The 24,069-nt window shown below is 37.9% G+C and overlaps 1 protein-coding gene across 3 annotated transcripts in view; it reads left to right on the plus strand.

The window, feature by feature from the left end:
* Positions 1–11,574: 11,574 nt before the first annotated feature.
* KPNA5 (karyopherin subunit alpha 5) overlaps positions 11,575–24,069 on the plus strand; it is a gene marked incomplete at both ends in the record, with an annotated part of 40,163 nt that continues 27,668 nt past the window's right edge. For 2 of the 3 annotated variants that reach the window (XM_080700025.1, XM_080700026.1), the window contains 4 exons: positions 11,575–11,703; positions 16,811–16,912; positions 17,012–17,111; positions 20,964–21,058. In XM_080700025.1, the coding sequence (XP_080556151.1) occupies positions 11,575–11,703; positions 16,811–16,912; positions 17,012–17,111; positions 20,964–21,058 (426 nt within the window). The remainder of the gene's footprint in view (positions 11,704–16,810; positions 16,913–17,011; positions 17,112–20,963; positions 21,059–24,069) is intronic. The other variant, XM_080700027.1, reaches the window with a different exon arrangement.

A 24,069-nucleotide genomic window follows, 5' to 3' on the forward strand; every position in this document is an offset into this window, starting at 1 on the left:
GAAACACATAAATTCTGTACTTAGAATTGAGTCCCATCCCCAAGATACCTATTTTATTATGCGAATGTTTCAAAATCCTAAAAATCTCAAATCTGAAACACTTCTAGTCCCAAACATTTCAGATGAAGAATATTCAATCTTTATTGCATTTCAAGTTTGTAGTTTCAAGAAACCAAAAGCAGCCGGAGTGGTTGTAAACCACCCTCCCCCCACAACTTGGGAGGCAGAGACAAAAGAGATCCTGTTTCCAAATTTAAAAAAATATAAAAATAGGTCTGGGAGTGTAGCCCAGAGTAGAAGGGTTTCCAGGAACCCCAGCACCACCAAAACAAAACAAAACAAAAAAACAACAACAAAAAACAAAAACAAAAGAAAGACAGGGGAAAAAAAGAAATCAAAGGTAATAACAATTGAAACAAATAATTTATTTTAAAAATATTTCAAAAAATGTTTTTGGTCTGAGGCAAAGAGAACAAATACATTCAAATACATTTAAAAAATTGTCCAAGGGCTGGGGATGTCTTAGTGGTAGAGTACTTCCCTGAATTTGAATTTCATCTCCAGTATCTCAAGGCCAGGTAAAATAAGTCAGATAAGACAACAAAGAGAAGTAAGTACAGAATTTCAAAGCTGATTAAAATGGAGAGGATAAAAAGTAACATAAGGATACTTAACAGCTTTACATATGCCACACTAATTTAAGTACTACTGTTAATCATTTAAGTACATACTGTTAAACTCTGGCTCAGATAAGTCAATCAATGCAGCCAGAAAATGGAAGAGGCCAAAATGTTAACCTAGTCATACTCCATACTCCACAGCCTGTATTCTCAACCCAAAAGACAAAAGCAGAATGGGCAAAAAGAAACTTACTTCTGTGTCTAGACAACTAAGTTTCACTTTCAGGTTTCATTACTGTAAGTCAGGCATATTATCTCTTTGAGGTTTGGTCTGTAGAACGGACTGTACTAGAACAGTAGTCACTTTTGGATTTTATAGACTAACAAAAGTACTGATTACTTATGTAAAGACGATGTTAAGAAATAAGCTTTTAAGAAAAAAATCCATAAAAATGTTTTTAAAACAAGGCCACCAACCACTTACTACAAACCTTCGTTCATCTAAGAACTATTTTAAAACGAACTTGAAAAGAAAAATAAGGACATTATTCCCTTTATTTAAGCAAATTTAGGTTTACAAATCCTCACGACTCATTTTCTCATTTCTCTCCAGACAAGTGAAAAAGTATAGATGCTTTCCCCTGCGAAAAGAACGCCACATCGAGTTTCTTCTTATCCAGAGGTTAGGACACGGTACTGTGTACACGCGGCTGTGCACTCGGAGTGAGACTGACGAAGGGTAGTCGCAGTGCTGAGCTGGGTACTCGATGGAGGAAAGGCAGGAATTCCTCAAGGCCGAGCCTGCCCCACGTTCTGCGCCCACGTCCAGAGGTAGAACACAAAACCAGTCCAGATCCTAACCTGGTCAAAGACTGAAGCCTGGGAAACGAGGACTGGGGGCGCCAGTTCTTACCCACCTGGGGTCCAGCAGCCGCAACCCTGCGCTGGGCTCGGCTCCCTCTTGGGGTCCAAAGCTGCCGCCCCGCTGTCGGCCCCGCAGGCAGAGGGGTAACTAAAAGTCATCCGGTACCTCCCCGGCCCAAAGACCCCGGCCGGGCGGTCTCAGGCCCACAGGTACCGAAAATAGAATAGGGATTTCAAAGACCTCAGTCCCAAAGGAGCATTCAAAAAAAGGACCTCCTCGTTCTCCAGGAAGGGAGGGAGTCCCGGCAGGCCCCGCGGGCGCTTTCCGGGTGCAGAGCATTCTGGGAGACGTAGTCTTTCCTCGCATCCTTCTTAGCGGATTTTGATCCTCTGGAGTCATAGGGTTTCCATCCCTGATTTGCTATTAGATAAACGAGGCTCTGAGAGTTTTAAGACTTAATGTGAATAAATACATTGGGTGAGTCTTAGGACACACACAAATCTACATTACTTGTTGCCTAACGCCGGGGCTGAGTATCAATAAAGTGTGTGTGTGTGTGTGTGTGTGTGTGTGTGTGTGTTTTAATGCAACAAGGTGTTAAGCTCCAAACTGCGTTCAGCAAACGAAGGTTAAGACAGATTCTTTCATCAAAGTTAAAAGCTCGTCTGTACTTTATATTTGTTTTCCAGTCCTAATTCAACAAATATTTAAAGAGTGAACATCAGAAAGGCGTTCTGCATGGAACTGGAGCTGAAGCAGTCATCAAAATACACAAAATCCAGGACATCTAAAGTTTACATTCTGGTGAGGCAGAGAAAATAAACTTATCGTGATAAGTGCTTTGAAGAAAATCTAAACTGGATCACAAAGATACTAATGTTAAAAAGATCTCCCTGAGGAGGTGAGGTTGTAGAACAAACCTAGCAGCAACATGAGGAAGAACATTTCAGTCAGGTAAAGTAAAGGAAGGCCTAAGATTGGAGCAAAAGGAACATTTTGTAACAAATTCATAATGTGCTGGGGTGGTGGAAGAGTACTTACAAGATAAGGTAAGGTCACAAGTATAGCCACTGGTCAAATCATGTAAGACCTTATAAAAAGCTATTAGTGTATTTAAATAAGAGGTGACATGAGCTGATGATGATCAGTAAAGTTTGAAAAATAATTCTGGGGTTTTTGTGGTTAAACATGTCAGATTAGTTAGACTTTTATTTTTCTGCCTTTCAAAATTTATTCAAATTAAAGCAATAATAATAATAATAATAATATAGCAAGAAAGAAGATGAAAAATAGTAAGTTAGCCAAGAAGAGAGGACAAACATAAACAAGTCAATTCTCCCAACCCCAAATCCAGAAATGTTCTGAAAATCAAAACCAGATATTTCTGAAAAAGATTTTGAAACTTGAAACTGAAAAAAGAAAAATTTTGCTGAATGTCTCAGTAAGAAGTAACTAGGTTGCCAAATGACTCATTTCCCTCCAAAACAGAAGAATACTGGTTTAGTTCATTAAAAAATGAACCACAAAGGCAATGAATCCATGGTGTCAAGACAGTGGACTGAAAATGAGGAATAGGAAAAGGTAAATACCAATGAATCCCCTTTCCCTGTTACCCCATCACATCCTGATGTCTGATTTGTGCTTCCAAGGCAGAAGATTGAAATTTTCTTCCCTTGAGAAATAAGTTGTTCCAAGAGAAAATAGCTACATATATAGACCTTCGGTGCATTCTTTAATAAAACAGCTAGATTCCACTTTTATGAATCTGTAGGGAGGCCATCGATAGGTAAGTAAACAAGTCTCAGTGATACACAATTGCAACAAATTTAATATTTTATTTTTAAATATGAATAGGTACACAAGGATTACCAGGTACTTGAGTAGAATGGCAGATAAGATAGAAACCAAAACATTAAAAAAAAAAGCAAGCTCTGAAGAAACACAAAGAAACGAGAAAAAAACTTCAAAAGCAATCGCAACTATTTTCCTCAGAGAGGTAAGAAATTATATTTAATCTCTAAATAAAAACTAGGAAATAGTTCTTGAAACTGAAAAATTCTATCACAGATCTTAAGAAATATGTCAATAGAAAGCTGGATAACAGAGCCTAAAATTTTCTGAGAATAGGACAAAAAGAGGAAGAGATGGTAAATAGGACAAAGAAACATCTGATGCTGACTTGGGGTTCAACTCTAACTAGTAAAAATACAGAGAGGAGTGAAGAGAAAAAACCGGGAAATTAATTATCAAATAAATAAAATCGAAGATGATTATTTGTCTTGCAAAAATATTACCTTGAATCCTTTCTTTCCTAGGGAGCTCCTAAAATGAGAGAGGAAGCAAAGAAAGTAGGAAATATGAAATTCAACAAGTATTTCCACCAAAATCTTGGAGGAAATAGGGAAGAAACAATTGACAGGTCACCTCGTGTTTTTCATTAAACAGAAATATACACTTTGTGTTAGGCATAATAGTGTCCCTCAAAGATGCTCATGTCTTAATTCTCACAATCTGTAAATATGTTGCTTTACATGGTACAAGGGCAAAGAGGAATTTGCTGATATGATTAAGTTAATCTTGAGTTGGGGAGATTATCCTGGTGGGTGCAGTGTAATCACAATGGTGCTCCTAAGGGGGAGATTGTCCAGGTTGTGGATTCAGTTTTTCTCTATGGAATGGAAGGGGGAAATGAAAAAGGGACAGAGTGCCAAATGATTAAGGTAAATAAAATCCTATTAACACTTCAAACGTCCTGTTCAGGTCTCCTTTGTCAAGCAAGCTTTTCTTTTTCTCTCAGCCACAGATAAGCACAGTTAACGGATCACTTGTCTTCTTTACTTTTTAACTATCGGACACAGCAAACATCTAAGAACAATTTGTTTCCGCCCTCTAATAAATTTCAAACGTCTTCGGGACAGGAATCGTGAGTTATTTATCTCGTATAATCTGTGTCTAGCATTACACCCGGAACACAGTCTGCTTCTACATTGCTTGTTGAATTCCAGAGTAGCTTATGAAGCCGCCTATGAGCGTTGGTTTGGAGCACTTTATCTGGAGTCACTCATAGCATAGATCAGCGACGACAATTATGTCAAAAGGTGCGGTTATTAAAGAATCCCAAATCATCAGTGAATGACAAGCGGCTTCTCCCAGGGCGGGGGGCGGGGCGCGCACCTAACCCCGCCCCCGGTTTACCAAGCCACGCCCCCCGCCGCCGCCGCGTGCAAGGGCTTCTGGGAGCCGAGCCGCGGGGTCTCGGGGAAGGGGCGCAGGTGGCCGCCATCTTGGACTGCGAGCCGGGTGTCGGCGCTTCGAGATAGGGGAGGAGTGGCCGCCCCTCCGTTACCCGCAGCCCACGTCGCCGCCGGGCCAGGACCGCCAGGGACCGCGGACCGCCACGTTCATGGGTGAGTGGGAGTGGCAGGAGGTCAGGTCCGGGGAGTCGCGGCTTTGGGCCCCCGGGGAGCCACTAGTTCTTGGGGCCACTGTGTTTATTTACCCCTTTCCTTGCGCAGGGTCCCGGGCCTGGCCTTGCCGGGTGCGTCTCGGGCCGCCCCGCGGCCGCCAGCCGTGGCGGGGGCGTGGCGCGCCGACCTTCCCGGGCCGGCGCCGAGGGGCGGCGGGAGGGGGCGCGGCGCTCGGCTCGCGGTGGGAGGCGCTTCCGGCCGCCGCGCTCGCGCCCGAGCTCGGCGGGGCCCGCGCTGCGTGTGGCCGGGGTCGCCGCCCACTCGGAGGGCCGGAGGGGAGGCGGCGCTGCGGCCGGCCGGGGCCGCCGGCTGCCCCGGAGCCGCGCTCGCTCCGCCCGCCGCCCGCCTGCACCTGCCGCTCTGTGCTGCTCGGCAGCTCCACTGCCAGGTGAACAAGGATCATGTGTCACCGACAGTGCATAAGATAGGAGGTTTTGAAAGCCGTAAAACGGTAGATTCTTCAAAGGATATGACACTGGCATTTACTCTTGAGCATTTTGGATACTTAAAAAAGATAGCACTACCGACTTGTCTTTCGGTACTCAGTTTCGCATATTGTAGGAAAGAGGCTTTCTTGGTACGTGAGGAATGCCTCTGATCTTTAGACTTAAGTGCTGCTTGGTTGTAGGGGTTTTGCATTGGCTCTTTTACCTGTGTACGGTTTTTAATTGATGTAATATATTGATGTAATATAGTCTCACATGATAATGTAGATCATGTTGACAATGGCATACATTCACATAGTATTTGGTGCCTCCCACTCCCCTTCCTCCCAATAGCAGGTTAACAATGTATGCACACAGTTGCAGGTAGCATTTTTATTAATGAGCCTCAGCCTTGTTCCTCTCCTCCCCTGCCCTTCCTCCCTGGCTCCACTGAGGATCTTCTCCATTATCTGGAGTCTCTCTTGTATCCCAAATACTCCCTAGCTTGAGCATATTAGAGAAAACATATGTCCCTTCTATTTCTTTGCTTCGCTATTATCACTTAAGAATGCTCTCCAGGTTTTTCATTCTGTTTATAAATGACATGATTTTGTTGTTCTTTATTGCTGAGTAGAATTCCATTATGTGTACTTCTTATAATTTAGTAATCCATTCATCTGTTAATGGCCACCTAGGTTGGTTCCATAGTTTGGCTGTTGTGAATTGTGCTTCTATGAACATGGGAATGCATATATTAGTGTAGTTTTCTGATTTCAACCCCTTTAGAAAGATGCCCGGTAGTGGTATAGCCGGATTGTACAGTGGATCCATTCCCAGTTTTCTAAGGACTCTCCACACTGATCTCACCAACAGTGTAGAAGAGTTCCTATTTCCCTACATCCTTGCCAAAATTTATTATTGTTTGACTTCTATATGCTTGCCATTCTGTTTGGGGTTATATGGAATCTCAGTGTAGTGTTGATTCGCATCTCTCTGATTGCTAATGATGTTGAACATCTTTTCATGTATTGGCCATTTGGTTTTGTAATTTTCTAATGAGCAGCCTAAACCCATAGACACCAAGGCTTTACTGGAACGACAAATTCAGTTAGTAGGTAATGAGAAAAAGAAAACCCTAAGCTTAGATTTCATTTAATTTTCCAATTTCCAAAGTAAGAGTTGGGTAAAAACTATATGAAGGAGCTTTATTTATTTATTTATTTATTTATTCTTTTTTTTTTTTTGGTGGTAATGGGGATGGAACCCTTCTACCTCCGGGCTACACTCCCAGACCTATTTTATATTTTTTATTTGGAAACAGGGTCTCTTAAGCCAGAGAGGCTGGCTTCGAACCTGCACGATCCTCCTTGTCTCTGTCTCCCAAGCACGGGTATTACAAGCTTGCGTCACCACGCCCAGCTATTGAGCAACTTTAAAGTGTCTGTATAGCATTGCTTATATTTAAAAGAACTTTTATGAGGCTCCAACCTTTGAAGCAATTAAAAAAAACCTTATTTTCCATTGAACAAAACAAATTTCATTAGGTGAGGCTTCTTTAGAGACTGTTTTCTTTCCTCTTGACATCTACCAAAAGAAACATGTAGATGTGGGTGTTAAATAAGAAACAGGAAGTTAGAACTAGAGAAAAAAAAAAGGAACAAATAATATCAGAACTGTTGGGGCTACATTTATTAACAAATCTGTATCAAAATGTTTCATTTGAAACATTTTAGCCTGGTTATGGAGGTTGGTCTCAGATGTAGTGTGTAGAATGCTTTTGTATGGTGGGGACCTGAGGCCCAAAGTGATCCAATTGCATTAAAAAAATATTAAGTTTTAAATATTTTAAAATTATTTATTAAAAAATCCTGTTTTGTGAATTTTACAGTGTAGTATATTATTATATGTATAGAAACATGTTGAGTGTGAATAAACAAATATGTTTTACATAAAATTGTATAATAAAAAACTTGGAGGTTAGTAGTCTAGAAAATGCCACATTATTAGGTGATAAATATTTTGAGAAATTTACTACCATGAGTACCTCTTATTAAAATATTTTTCACTTACTGATCATAGTTTAGTAACTAATGTTGAGTTCCTAGTTTTGTAATGAACTTTGATCTCTATTTTTCCTTTTGAGCTAAGCTCTTAAATTTCAGAGATTTTTAAAAATAAATTTAAAGAATAATCCTAAATATTATTAATAAAGTTAGATTGAGCAGTTTCTAATGATAACTATGTGCACGTCCATAGGTATAACTGTTGAAATCCATTTGATATTTTAAAGAAGGATTTTTGTTAATAAGTGCACTTTAATTCCTTGAGTATACACAATAACTTGGACTGTACAAAGTAGCTTTTTTTTCTTTAGTAGTGGGAATTGAACCCAGGGGCTTGTACAGGTTAAAACAAGAGCTCTACCACTTCTTTACATTCATTCACAAATCCTCAGTCTACTTCAGTCTACCTCTAGCTCCATCACTAGTGAGCTATATCTCACTCACTTTACTGGTGACCTAATTATCAAATCTAATGCCTGGTTTGGTTGTTTTATTGTAGGCACTTATATTTTCTGAATAAATCAATGAATTAATATATTGAATGGCCTGATTTCAGTGGTACTATAACTTTAGTATATCTTTATCTTTTCATCTCCCTTTTTTTTTTTGCAGGACTCTTCCTCTTCCTCCTCCTCTTCTCCCCTCCTCCCCTTTTCCTTCCACCCATTCCTCCTCCTTTTTGAGCCTATTTTTCCTCTTGCCTTTTCACACTAAAATGTGAATAACCTTAAAAGTCCTTTGGTCATCTTATATTTATAGCTGTATATGATATTGGATAATCAGTTGAGTCCTTTGTTCTGACCCACATTTTCAAAAATCTGTAGGTCAGAGCCTCCAATTTGTCTGTAAATCAAAGCCCCCTATATGTGTCCTATGTACTAGAAAGTTAATATGTTTAAAACCAAAGTCAGTGTACAACTGTTACAATGGCTACAACTAACAACACCAAGTTGAGATAGAATGCAATACCTAGTGGAGATAGGAAAGACCCCCCAAAACAAAACCAAATGAAGACAGAATGCAAAACATCTGAACTCTCTTATACATTGCTGATAGTAATGCAAAATGGTACAGTAACCTTGTAAAGCAACTTGGCAGTTTTTTATAAAGTGAAAAACATACTTACCATATTATCCTTCAATTCTCCTAAATGTTTACCTGAGAAAAAATTTTTCAAAGAATTTATGTATACACACACATTTGTATATGAATGTTAATAGCAAATTTACTCATAACCACCTAAAACTGGAAACTAAATGTCCTTCAACTGGTAAGTGAATAAACTGTGATATATCTGTATTGTGACAAAGGGACAAACAATATATGCCAACAACATAGATAACAGATACTATGAGTGCCAATAACACAAATGACTCAAAAGAAGCTGGATTCAGAAGACAGCATACTATAGGAGTTCATTTTTGTGAAATTCAGAAAAAGGCTAACTAATAGAGAACAAGTCAGCGGTTGCCTGATGTGAACCATGGGGATGGGTATAAGGGAGAGGGTAAATAGGAACAGCATGAGAGAATGTTTTAGAGGGGAAGGGAACTGTTCTGTATGTTGACTGAGATGGTTTTATACCTATGCATTTGTTAAATTCATAGAACTGTTTTGAGAATATTCTGCTTAACCAAGAACATGGGAGTTCTTTCCCTCTTCAATTTCTTTTTTTAGTATTTTATAATTTTTATTGTAGAGGTCTTTTACACTCCTTGGTTAGACTTATTCCTAAGTTTTTGTATGTTTTTGCAGCTATTATGAATGAAATTGTTCTTGTATTTTTGGATTCATTACTGGTATATAGAAGTTAATAATTTTTGTAAATTGACTTGGCTAATTTTGCTGAACTTATGTATCATCTTTAGAATTCTTTTAGTTGCAGAGTTGGATCTTCTAAGTATAGGGTCATGTCATCTGCTAACAAGATAATTTCACGTCTTTGTTTCTGATTTGTATGCCTTTAATTTCCTTTCTTGCCTAATTGTTCTGGATAAGATTTCAAGAACTATATTGAGCCGGGTGTGGTGGCGCATGCTTGTAATCCCTGCACTTGGGAGGCTGAGACAGGAGGATCTCACATGTTCGAAGCCAGGCTCAGCTGGCTTAAGAGACCTGTTTCCAAATAAAATATAAAATAGATCTGGGAGTGTAGCCCAGAGGTAGAAGGCCCCTGGGTTCCATCCCCAGTACCACACACAAAAAAATAAAAGCTATATTGAATGGAATGGTGACAGTGGGTATCTTTATTTTGTTTCTAATTTTGAAAGTACTTATTTTTTTTTACTGAAAATAAATTTTTTTTTAAAAACTGAAGTGAATTTATTATTCTTAGACATGGAGGCAAACAGGAAAACTTCTCTGATCCTCCAACTATATTTCATCTTCTGGGTTACTTTTGTCTCCTGGGTTTTTTATATGCAGTAAAGTGGCTCATTGCATATCTGGTACATTTATTTGACCTCTAATTATTGAATCAATTTCAGAAATATTTCTAGGATCTTAGCTAATTTTCTGTATATTTATATTAATTCAAGTCTTCAACTTTCTTTTCTTTACTTGGCTTATTTGAAGCAACTTTCTCCATACTTTCCTAAGTTTTGTTTCTGAAGATCGATTTTAAATTTTTCAACTGAATTGTGAGAACCATAGGAATTTTACCTGTGTAGTTGAATTTCATATCCCTTTTCTCATGTATCTTTTATTCAGGCACACTGGATTTCCTAGCATTCTGTGGTTATACAAGTCTTCATCAAATAACTTTGCCTTTCATATATTCTCTCTGCTTATAATGCTTATTCTCTTTTCTCTTTTTATCCCCTCCGCTGGCAGATTCCTCTCATCCTTTATAGTGGTAGTGAAGCCTTTCAGAGTGTCCTAAAATATGATTAATTGCTCTGTCTTCTGTGATTTTTCAGGACTTAATACTGTGTCTTCTGTATTAGGGATGGCAGATAACAATCTTTCCTTTTCTTTGTTTTTACTTCATAAGCCAATTGACAATATTCTGATTTTATTCTTCATATGTAAATTCAGAGTAGTTATATTTTAGTATTCAAACCAGATAAAATAAAAAATAAATATTGCTATGCTACTAAAAGGTTTATAATATTGTAAAAGCAAAGCAAGTATATATACTTAAATATAATATTTGTATTATATTTAATATTTGTATTATTGTTTTAAAATAAATTTTAACAAAACTTTAAAATATACAAGTATTTCAGATGAATTGGAATGCTGAAAAGTGATATTGTAGTTATAACTCAAGTTATAGCCCTCATGACCTTAGGTCTTAATTTAAGACAGTGCCTTAAGTGAAACAAGCCAGATCCTAGTAAATACTTGAATTGTGTTTATTAAAGCCTAATGCCATATTTTATTGAAAATACTTTTTAGTGCTGGCTTTTTCTTGATTTTGTCAAAAACTATAATTCACAATGTTCCTCTGCCCCTAATTGGTCAAATGGATCATGAATATTTCTGGACTTGACAATGATTATATGATATGTTCTACTTGAAAAAAGTTAAAATGTCATGGGAGGTTAAGGGAATAGAGAAGGTTGTTGAATCGTAGAGTCAATGAAATAAAGGTAATGACTTTGTATTTATAACAGAGTCTGCATTCTTTAATTTTTCGTGGTTTGGATATGATATTTGTCTATTGTGGAAGAACATTAGTCCTCAAAAAAGTATATTTTTATTAAGTGGGTCAGCAGCTTTGTCCCTCTTTCTCTCCTGCATGTGCCTACTCGTTTGCCCTTCTGTTTTACCACCTAATTCATGGAGCAGCATAGCCTCCTTTCTAAGTTGAGCTATTGTAGGTACCTTCTCAGCCTCCATAACTGTGAACTAAGTAAGCCTTTTTTAAAAAATGCTCAGGTCTCAGGTGTTTTGTTAAAGCAACAGAAAGCAAACTTATGATAAATATGTTATTCCTAAAATAATTGGTCATTTTGCTCCAATTTTGATATGGGAATAAGAGAATGTATCTTTGTACACAAGTTTCAGAGTGGGTTTTGCAGTCTGTGTAATCAGTGAGCCTGAATTTAGTTGCTCTAGAGTAAGTATCTTACATTATTTTTAGAGTTATCCACCTCTGTCCCCCCCCCCCCTCTTCTTCCCTTAGATTCTATGGCTAGTCCAGGGAAAGATAACTATAGAATGAAAAGTTATAAGAATAAAGCCCTAAATCCTCAAGAGATGCGTAGACGAAGAGAAGAAGAAGGAATACAGCTTCGAAAACAGAAACGGGAAGAACAGGTAGTTGTTTTAAATATTTAATTTTGCTTAAGCAAGTTATTTATAAAGATTTAAAAGCTTAATTATTATTGCTAATTTTTAGATAATTTTAAAAGGAAGTTTTAGACACTTGATTTGAACTAGAATCCTTTGATATTTTAATCACTGACAGGAGTGACTTTTGTTTTATCCATGAACCTTTTATATTTCTACCCCATTATTAAGACATTTTTACTCTTTAAGTCATTTAGATAACTTCCATTGTTTCATTGTAAAATTTGTCCCACCAGAAAACATTATTTGCAGTTTTGAAGTTTTTGTAATTCTTAAGTTGATTATAGGTATCTTCACATGTTGTTCATTCTGTTCTTCCTGTAGTCTCATCAACCAGATCTCTTACTTTCCTCTGTATTTTGCACATGTGACATAAAGAACTGAAACTCATTTTAAAAAAACACACTTCAACATTTTTTGTTTCTATATTTAAGTCTAGAAATATTTATGAACAAACAGGAAGATATGGTTCTTGTATTTAAAACTGACGTGCAAGAGGACTGGTGAAGTAAATAGGACCAGGTTTAAAAGGTAGAACATGCACACCTGTAATCCCAGCAGCTTGGGAGGAGGAGCATCACAAATTTGAGGCCAGCATGTGCAAATTAATGAGACTCAATCTCAAATATAATAAAGGCTGGGGGTGTAGTCCAGTGGTAGCATGCCCCAGAGTTTGATCCCCTAGTACTGTGAAGAAAGGGAGGGAAGGAGAGAAAGTAGAAAAGAACCTGCTTTAAAACTATAATTTTTCATTTTTCTGGGAAGATAGCTGCGGCCGCAGCAACAATAGCTGGCAGCTGCCAAATAGGACAGATATTCCCCTGAGAAACCCCGGACATCAGATTTTGGTTTAATATCTGATTGAGAAAATATATAGAGGCATTTATAGCCATGACTTCCTAACTAAAATATCAAAAAGAAGAGACAGACCAAGATGGTGGAGACGACGGCGGCAATAGAGGACAGTATTCGGGAGAGGTAGATAAAACCAATCCAACCCGCCTTGAAGTGTTGGAGAAATCTCCCCCCAAAAAAGATTGCTTCTGCCCCACATGCTCAGGAATTCTGGACAACATACTATGTGAGAAAAATGTCCAGGGAGCGTCAGATGGAGCCCTGCATTGGATCGGCTGGTGCCAGGCATCCCGGGAGCCAAGGGCGCTCCTCGCCACCACGCTCCTCTACGCAGCGCTGGGGCTGGTGCACTCCGAGCAGCAGAACCTGTTCTCTGTGGTGAAGCTGTGGGCCTTCGCTCTTGGTGGGGAGATAAAACACATTGCTAATAAGTACTTGGGCCTCCAACTCCTGCAAAAGACATGTACTGTTTTCTTTTATTAAAAAAATTGAAGAGGGAGGAAGATGGTGGCAGCAGTTGCAGCTGCACTGGTGACCACGACCACAATGGTGATGGTTAGTAGCAGCCGAATAGGATATGCATCTCCCTGAGAAACCCTGGACAACAGATTTTGATTTAATAGCTGAATGGGACAACACACAGAAACATTTCCAGTCATCACATCCTATCTGAAATATAGGGGAGAGAGTGGAAAATGGTAGAATTAGAGGCAAGACTGCAGTGCGGCGCCCGCCACTGCAAGAAAAGTGATTCTTGGAGGGATATCCCAGATGAGATCAGAAAGCAGACTGCTCCTGCCACCCATGCACAGGAATACTTAACAATGTACTCTAGGAGAGATCAAGAAGGCGGTGGCCAGTATTCAGGAGAGGCAGACAGATCCAACCAAATCCTCCTTGAATTTTTGAAGAAATCTCTCCAGAAGTAGACTGTTCCTGCTCCACATGTTCAGGAACTCTGAACAACATACTATGTAAGAAAAAGTTTTGAGGAGATGGACCAAAATGGCGGTAGTGGAGGCAGCCAGTATTTGGGAGAGGTAGACAGATCCAATCCAATCCACCTTGAATTTTTGAAAATATCTCCCCAAAAGTTGACTGCTCTTGGCGCACATGTGCAGGAATTCTGGACAACGTATTATGTAAGAAAAATGTCCGGGGCAAGTCAGAGGGAGCCTCCCCTGAATTGTTGGGCCAATTCACTGCGCCGGAGATCTCGGGAGACCTCAGCTCATGGCTGCTGCACTCCTCTGCGCTGCGCTGGGAGTCAGGGTGTGCTTGGAGCAGCGGATCCCGCTCTCTGTGGTGAGGCTATAAGCTTCCATTTTCAGTGGGGAGATAAAATCCATTGCTGCTAGGGAATTGCGCTCTTAGCTTCTGTAAATGACACGTGCTGTTTTCTCCTACTTAAAAATAATTATATCTTATATATATATGTATATATACATACATATATGTGGAGGAAAATAGGAACCTCTGTAAACGTCATGCCCACAGTGACAGTAACCAGAGCCTGCTGTGGGGCAAGGCCGGGTCTGGAGCGAGGACAGGTCTGGAGCCAGTGAGGCCCAGCCCTGAGCCTGTTGCATGGCAGGCCTGGAACTGGGGCCTGCTTCACAGCAAAGGGCCAGTGGGTTTCTTCAACTGTGTGGCCAGGAAGCAATAGAAGCTGCCGCTGCCTCACCTAATCTCTCAACAGATTTCCAGACCCAAGTGACCTCTATTTAAAAAAAAATTGGTTGTGGGTGGATCATCCTGTCAAAGTTACTCACCTTCTGGCTTTCAGGTTTTCAGTAAGTGGGAATAAGTATGGAGAAATAGAAGCTATAATACATTTTTGGTGGGATTGTACGTTGGTTAAACCACTTTGGAGAACAGTATAGAAGATCCTCAGAAGAAGGAAAACAAACTTACCATATGATCCAGCAATACCACCTCTGGGTATCTACCAAAAAGAATGAAAACCAAAATACCAAACTAATGCATGAACAACCATGTTTATAGCTGTACAGTTCATCATTGCCAAACTGTGGAATCAGCCAAGATGTCCTTCAACGAATGAGTGGAATTTCAAAACTATGGGATATGTACACAATGGAATTTTGCCCAGCCATAAGGGAGAACAAAAGTATGGCATTTACAGTGAAATGTCACAAAAAAATAAGAAATCAGATGCTTTTCTTAATGTGAAAAATATTAGGGAGAAATGGGTGACAGGAGGAACTCTAGATGAAGAAGGGACCTTATAGAGGAATAATGAAGGTGACATATCTGAGGGGATAAAAGGGAGGATAAGGGAAACTTTAAAGCACATGATGTACTTACACATAACAAACTCAATCAGGAAGCCAAGCACGGGTAGGAGGGAGGGGGAGGGAAGGGGTTAGAGATTGGGTAGGGGATGATTGGGTGATGTGTGCATGTATATCTCCCCATTGAGATGTATGACTACATTGCACCTATAAAAATGTATTTAAAATATATAATTTTTCATTTTTCTATCTGTAGTATCCATCATGGTTGTTCATATAATAGGCATTCAAAAGCAAAGCATGGGCCGGGTGTGGTGGCACACGTTTGTAATCCCCGCACTTGGGAGGATCGCGCAGGTTTGAAGCCAGCCGTGCTGGCTTAAGAGACCCTGTTTCCAATTTTAAAAATATAATAAAAAATAGGTCTGGGAGTGTAGCCCGGAGGTAGAAGGGCTTCCGGGAACCCCAGTGCCACCAAAAAAAAAAAAAAGCAAAACCTGTATTAAAAAGAGAGGTGTGTGCAGATTGAAGAAGCATAGTATTTATTTAGCTATCAAAAAATATATAACCAGATTTTTTTTTCTCAATTTTGATTTAGAAAATGTGCCATAGATATCTTTTAGTGACATCACCGTGTACCCCTCCTTCTTTTCCTCCCTTGTTCCCCTTCTCTTTCTCCTCTTCCTATTGAACCCAGCAGTATTCTACCTCTTAGCTATACTTCCAGCCCTATTTCATGTTTGGGTTGGGGGGGAGTTACTGGTGATGGAACTCAGGAACATTCTATCTCTGAGCTATACCCTCAGCCCAATTTTTTATTCTTTTTTTTTTTTTTCGGATCTTACCAAGTTGTGGAGGGCCTCACAAAATAGCTGAGACTGTCTGTGAACCTGGATCCTCCTGTCTCAGCCTTCCAAGTAATGGTATTATAAGCCTGTGCCACCATGCCCGGTTCTAGGTTTTTCTTTTGAAACAGTGTCACGCCAAGTTAACACTGCCGACAGAGAACTTGTGATTCTTCTTAGACTCCCAAGTACTGGGATTACAGGACTGTACCACAATGCCCAGTGCTTCTATTTTCCCTTCATTTTTATCCACTCCTGAATTTTAGCTTAGAGATGTTTTTCCTGAGAATTGTTCTCTCTTCCTTGTTAATTGAATATACTAACTCTCTTAATATACCTTGTCATCTCTCATGTAATAGATTTGCTTTTTTATTAAGAATTTCTTGGAAATAATCTTAGACATCTCATAACTCAGTGTGGGGATATATGCTTTTTCAAGTACCATAAAATGTAAATGTGAGCAGGGCATGGTGGCACATGCAGAAACTGGAAGATAACAGGTTCAAGGCCAGCCAGCCTTAGTTACTTAGTGAAACCCTGTTTGAAAAGGGTTGAAGGCCCTCTCCAACTTTGTGAAACCTTGTTTCAAAGTAAAGAAAATAAAATAGGGTTGGGGTGGAGCTGGGAGGTAGAATGCTTCTGAGTTCAATCCCCAGTACTGCAAAAAAGTACATGCAATTCAAAAAATAAGAAAACAGATGCTTTCCCTAATATGTGAAAGCTAAGGAGAAATGGGTCATAGGAGGAACTCTAGATGAAAAAGGAAATCCTATAGAGGAGCAAACAAGACAACCTAAAGGAGGAGAAAGGGGGGGGGAGAAGGAAAATCTCTAAAATACACAATGTACTTAAAACATATGGAAGTCAACCACTAAGCCAAGCGAGGGAGGGAGGGGTGGGGAGGGAATGGGGTGGGAATTGGGTAGGGGTTAAATCAGTGATATGTACCTGTAAAAAGAAAAATAAATAACACCCCCCCAAAAAAAGTACATGCATACTTCAGTATTTTGAGTTATAAGATTGTTAGTTTGATTTGTTTGCTCAAATGAAAAATTGAATTCTATAGCCATTGAATGTTTTTATGAAAAGCTTCAATATATAAAGTGATTTCCCTTTTTGCAGTTGTTCAAACGCAGAAATGTCTCTTTGCCAAGAAATGATGACTCTATGTTAGAAAGTCCTATCCAGGATCCAGATATCAGTTCTACTGTACCCATTCCAGAGGTATAAAGTTAAATGTATTTTTAATTATTCATCAAGGATATTTCAAAGATATTATTTATAGCAAATATAACTCATGCAAAATTTTATTTGGTGTGTTAGGAAGAAGTTATTACCACTGATATGGTTCAGATGATTTTTTCTAATAATGCTGAGCAACAGCTAACAGCAACACAGAAATTTAGGAAGCTGCTTTCTAAAGGTAAGAATTATTTTCAGTATGCTTATTTGATATTATAGGATTTTGTAGTAGAGTTTTATCTTATTAGATATTTTTATTCTAAGACATCTTTCTTTGTTGGATATAGTAGATCTTTATTTTTAAAACATTTTAAAAATAATGTTCATTGTAAACATAACAAGTAAACGGTAATGGGGAAATTGCAAAACATTAAAGAATTTTAAAAAGTAAATATAAAAATAATCTTGGTGCTAAGAAATGATGTAAATTTTTATAGAAGTATTTTTCAGGCATAATTATTTTATTTTTTTGGTACTGGGGATTGAAGCCAGGGGCAGTCTGCCTCCAAGCTACGCTGCCAGTTCTTTTTATTTTTTAATTTTAAACTGTCTTGCTAATTTCCTAAGGGTTTTTCTAAGCTGCTGAGGCTGGCCTCAAACTTGTGATCCTCTTATCTGAGCCTCCCAAGTACTGGGATTATAGGCATGTACCACCATAAATACGATCTTTTTAAATGGTAACAAATCTAGAGAGTATGAATATAAAATAATGTAATCAATCAGGCCTTAAATTCCTCCCCCCAGTTTTTATCACATATATTGCTACTAAAATCATTGTATAATCTAAAACTTAATGTATAATCATAAATTGAAATAGTAAGATAAAGGTAATAGCTGTATTAAATTATGTTCTCCAGTTTGTATAAAGATTCATTTCACTATATTTTCAAAAATATAAGGTTCTTAAAAAGACATACATAGTTCTTTGGTCTGTTTTTTGATAATGTCAAATATATTTTTATATAGTGACCCTTTATAATTCATATTTGCCAATTATTTATATGGTTTCATATAGAGTTTATAAGAATTCATCATTGAGTATACACTTAAGCTATAATGTTTTTGTTTCATATGTGGAATTTATAGAATTAGCAATTCTAATTATATGGAACTAGATATTAGGTTTTTTAAATTGGTGTGTTGTACATCATAATGAATTTCAAAGTGATAGAGACATATATGCATATAGCACTTGGAGAACTTCCACTCAAATGCAACCCAGTCCCTCCTCCTCACCATACACAAGATATTGAGATTGGCATTGATAAATTTATATTCATTTATAGTACCAACTGAAGTGTCTTCTTCATTGATCCTCCCTCCCACCACCCATCTCCTTCCCCACTGGAGTTTCTTCTCTTTTATGTGGAGTCTCTCTTGTATCCCATTTCTTCCTAGCTTCCACATATGAGGGGAAACATATGACCCCCTTGTGCAGCTGCCTTGCCTTCTGAAGAAATCTTTTGGTCAAGTCCACCTAGATCCCAAGGCTTTTCCCTTTGCTTTCCTATTGTAGTACATGTTTGTAAATACATTTTTTGTTGTTGTTTTCCATTCTTCTCCTAAGTTAAAGTAACTTAGCATTGTTAAGAAATCATTATAAAATTAAGAATAACTTCTTATCCTCATGTTTTATAGTTTTGTGGGTTTGGGGGGATGGAAAGTTGTTTTTTGTTTTATTTTGGTCAGATTAATATTTTTACATTATATTCTCTAAGATTCTTTTTGACATGTGCATGTTATCATAACTAATTAACACAATTTCTGTAGTTTGAATTGTGTTTTTGTCTTAGAGTTCACCACCAGTGTTTTTGTGCCACAATTTTACCATTATTCTATATTCTAATTCATCAAGATAAAGTTGCTGGGTGTGGTGGCACACGCTTGTAATCCCAGCATTTGAGGCTGAGACCAGAGGATGGTGGTTTGCAGACAGCCTCAGTTACTTAGTGAGGCCCTTTGCGAATCAGTGAAACCCTGTTTTAAAAATTTAAAGACTAAAAAATAAGTCTGGGAGTGTAGCTTGGAGGTAGAATGCCCTGAGTTCCATTCCTAGTACTGCAAAAACAAAAAAAACAAAAAACAACTACCACCACAAAAAAAAAAAAAAACCAAAAACCAGATAAAGTATGACTTGAAGAATTTTGTTACTTGCATTCCTCCTATGAAAGTTGCATTGGTACAATTATTTTTAAGCTTTCACACATCTAAATATTATCTTTGAATAAGTTATCTGGTTTTAGAACTCTTCCATCAGAAGAGTTTACTCTCATCTGCTCTAATTATTCAGGGTTCTGCTTCTATTAAACTGTATTGCCTTTTTCATAGAAGCAGTCATTTTTCTATTTCTTCTACAGTAGGAATTATTGTTTTTTAATCTTTCTTACTAATTGATGCATTTCTACCAAATCTGTCAGGCCTAGAATTATATTAAGTTTACTATAGTTTTACTTGATCCATCAAGTATAGAAAATGTGGAAAGCAGCTATAACTAGAAGTAGAAACAAAAACAGCAGGAATCTTTACCTCTTTGGAAGCATTTCTTAATTTTATTTGGTGTTCTTAGCTCTTGGCAGTAGAGGATCGAAATATGCCCCTGGCTACTGAAACGGAAAGGATAACGAAGTAAAGAATGACCCGAAGATGAAGAATGACCCTTGCAGACAACAGAAAGGCGAGCAAGGGGCTTATTGTACAGAGAAAGGAAGGGGAAAAGCATATCACTCTTTTGGGCATTGGGCACCTGGTGTCAGACAGCTGCCTTCTGGACACTACTTAAGAGTTGCCCAAGCCACATGCTGTCAGTTTCAAAATTCTTTTTTCCAAAGTCCACACGATCTGGTAAGGAGAATTGCAGACCACCCCTAGGGGCTAAGCTGGCCTTGTCCAGCGAGCATTTTCTGGTCACTACCTGACATTGCCTAGGTCAGGTGCCATCAGCTACATGCTCCTTTCTCTTAAAGTCAACACGACCTGTGAGAAACGGAAAAGCTCCCAAAAGGGAGAGGTTCCCAAATTGGTAACCCTTTAGGGTGGCTCATTTAGGTTTATATGCTCCTTTGAGTTTCCTTTTCCATTTGAGGTCCCAGAGGTAGTTTCCTGGGATCTAGTGTCCTTTGTGTCTCCTTTTCTTGGTTGGGGTCCCTGACACTATTTCCTGGGATTTCCTGGGTCTCTTATCAGCAGGAACAACTGGAGTTTTGTAAACATTTGGTCATTCTCAGGAGGCTTTTGATCTTGTTAGCACTTGACATTCAGGAGGTCTGGTCCTTTTGGAAATTTTGGAATTTAGTTAGCATCTTTTGCCTCTCAGGAAATTAAGTCTTTTCACTGTGGCCCTCTAACCCTCTCCACTTATTTCTTTCTCCTTACGTCTCCACAGCCTACCCTTACCTCCAGCTTGTACTTCTTGGATTCAAGTCATAATATTGACCATGTGCAAAAATCTTCTTTTTCCTATCATGGCCACTTCTGTAGACTTAAGTCATAAGTCATCCTTTTCTTCAACCTCAGTTTTATACAAATTTTTTCAAAACTTTTGTTCTGTGTTGATTCTTGCTTAGTTTTCAGTGGTGAAGCACATAGTCCCTATTTTGCTTATATTTACATGATCTTAATGACTAAAGCTCTTTAATAGTTCATCACTTTTCTGAAGTTATTTGGACTTGCTCTGTCAATTCATGTGATACTAATAATAGTGTGAACATGAATACTTAATAATAGTTCATGCTTTTATTAGTATCATATGATACTAATTAGCTGATGATCAGAGTGTAATTTATTTTTGTTCTAGATGGAGGCAATCATATGTATTGCTTTTAATTCTCTAGGAAGAGATTATATTTGGGTAATTATCCATGTGTATGTCATATCCTTATCTGTATTTATTTATATATAGATATAGCTGATAGTCCAGTGCCCGCTTCTTTCTATTCTCTAACCACAAAATCATTGTTTTCTTCTCTGAATCTCATCCCCTTCTATGTTCCTTTACAAGTCTGTGTAGTAACTTATTTTCTTTCTTAATTTTTAGAACCGAATCCACCAATAGATCAAGTTATACAGAAACCAGGAATTGTAGAGAGATTTGTAAAATTTCTTGAAAGAAATGAAAATTGTACTTTACAAGTAAGTCTCAAGTTTTCTGTCTTAATCTCTCCCTGAAATGACATGTTTCTAGTGGAAGCAATTTCTTCAGTAATGATTATTACCAATATTCCATAATTACTTGGCAATTGAAGGAAGAGCACATACTATCTTTTTCACCCTGGTCATGGTTATAGTGCTCATTTTCAGTTTCTAAGAATTAATTTGATTCAGGAAAAGTATATAAAAACCATTGCTAATGTTAATAAAAATTTATTTTGTTTTCCTGTAGTAACTTTTTGTTTTAGAAAACCTCAAACTAAAATGTATAGTTGATCAAATTTATTTTGGTTCTTACCTAACCAGGGCTGTACCTTTTACCTCTTAAAGCATTTTTTTTTTTTTTTTTTTTTTTTTGGTGGAGATACTGGGGATTGAATCCAAGGGGCATTTTACCTCTGAGCTTCATTTCTAGCCCTATTGTGCGTGCGCGCGTGTGTGTGTGTGTGTGTGTGTGTGTGTGTGTGTGTTATTTATATTTTACTTTATTTTTTTTGCAGTATTGGGGATAAAAGCCCAAGAGCATTGTACCTCTGAGCTATGTGCCCCTGGCCCTATTTTTTAATCTTTTTATTTTTGAAAAAGGGTCTTACTTAGTTGCAAAGGGCCTTGCTAAGTAGCTGAGGCTGTCTGCAAATAGTGATCCTCTGGTCTTAGCCTCCTGAATGCTGGAATTACAAATGTGCACCACCATGCCCGGCTTTTTATATATTTATTTTATCTTGTTTTTTTTTTTTTTTTTTTGTACTGGGGATTGAACCCAGGGTCATTCTACCTCTGAGCTACACCCCCAGTCCTATTTTTTATTCTTTATTTTGAAACAGGGTCTCACTAAGTTGCAGAGGGCCTAAGTAGCTGCGGCTGGCTGAGAACCTGTTATCTTTCCTGTCTCAGCCTCCCAAATGCTGGGATTACAAGCATGTGTCACCATGCCCAGCTTATATATTTTATCTTGAAACAAGGTCTGTGTTATGGATGACTAGGTTCCTGAGGCTAGCCGTGAAACTGCAATCCACTTGTCTGAACCCTTAAGTACAGGAATTACAAGTGTGCGCCACCATGCTGAATGCTCTTAAAACTTTTTTTCCCCCTCCACGGTACTGGGGATGGAACCTCAGGGCATTCTACCTCTGAGCTACACCCCCAGCCTTATTTTTTTAGTTTTTTTTAATTTTTTTTAAACAGACTCTCACTGAGTTGCAAAGGGTCTCGGTAAGTAGGTGAGGCTGTCTGAGAACCGCGAATCCCGAATGCTGGAATTACAAGCGTGCACCACCACACCCAGCCTCTTAAAACATTTTTAGCTGATGAATTAGCTCCTAATCTGAAAAAAAAAAATAAATTTGTATAATCTAATTATAATCTATTATAATTATATATATAATTATATATATAATTATAATCTAATATAATTATAATCTAATCTAAGTATAATAATTAGTATAATCATACTAAAAGTATGAACAAATTTAAGTTTTTCCTAAAAAATATTACTTCTTAACCATGAAATGATTATGGTTTATGATGTCTTACAAGTAATTTACTACTAATGGTAAATTACTGAAGTTTGAAAAATATTTAATCTTAAAAAAATTACCTTCTGACATTTTATTTTTGAAGATATTCTTAAAAGTAAGAATACAAAGTAAAATTAAATCTGTGTTTCAAGGATTAGAGAAAACTTACACCTAATATATCAAAGTTGTTGTCAGTAACAACAATTACTTGGGTAATTGCTGTCAAATTTACAACTTAGTGTGGTAGTTTACTTTTCTTAATAATTTGGGGAAAGTCCTCTGATTTTAGGTAAAAGGAAAAGAATATGCAGCACATGTGAATACGAAAAATTGTTGAGAATGTTTACCATAAGGGTTTCTGAGGAAAAGGCTACTTTATTCAGGCTACTGATAGTAAAAGTGGCATGAGATCTAGTCCCTTTGTTTTATATAGGCCCTGAATCCAGACTAAAATCTATCTCCTGATACCTAGCTTATTATTTAGCTCTTTAATTCAAGTGAGTGAGGAAATGAGTGAACATGAATAAGTTATAATTTGTGCAGAATATTATGTAATACATTGTAGTTCCAACCTTAAAAACATTGTCCCTGTCTACAGAAGTTGTTCACTTTCTGTAGCAGAAGGCAAACATATAAGAATATATGCAAAAAGATAGTGTGTTAGTGTTATAATTAAACTATTAAAAAAAAAAAGTGTTCCGGGAATGTAGAAAACGTAGGAATCTATTCAGTGTAAGGGAAGTCAAGGAAGACTTCACAAAGTAACCTTGAGAGTGGAGGAGAGTTTGACAGACTTCAAAGAGGAAAAACAAGTTTAGGTTGAGAGGGCAGCATATATACAGAGCATGGTGAATTCAGGAACATTGGAAACATGAGCATATATACTCACTAATATGATTTAGCAGTATGCATACAAATATGCTATGTTAGACCTTTAGTCTGTATTACTAATAGAGAAACCTCTGGTGGAGTCTGTAGGCCCAACTGGCATACAAACAAGTTTTATTTGGACTGTACATGTTTTAAAAGATACAGATGAGTAAGACTTAAAAATTGGTGAATTTCAAATGAATAGCCAGATTTTCCTCTTGAAAAATCAGAAGTTAGCATTATTGCCAGAGTGTAAAGATGAATTCTGGTATTTTTAAATAAAGTTTATTTATTTTATTATTATTATTATTATTTTGGTGGTACTGGGGTTCCTGGAAGCCCTTCTACCTCCGGGCTACACTCCCAGACCTATTTTTACATTTTATTTGGAAACAGGGTCTCCTAAGCCAGCATGCATGGCTGGCTTCGAACCTGCGTGATCCTCCTGTCTCTGCCTCCCAAGCGCGGGGATTACAAGCATGCGCCACCACGCCCGGCCTGAAAGTTTTTTTTTTTTAAATCATAACCATGTGTTCCAGTTTTTCACAATTCTCTGGTAGGTTTCTAGATTTGCCAGTCTTCACTAATGCTTTCCCTTCAGGATAC

This window comes from Muscardinus avellanarius, assembly GCF_963383645.1.
Source record: "Muscardinus avellanarius genome assembly, chromosome: 8".
NCBI classification, from domain to species: domain Eukaryota; kingdom Metazoa; phylum Chordata; class Mammalia; order Rodentia; family Gliridae; genus Muscardinus; species Muscardinus avellanarius.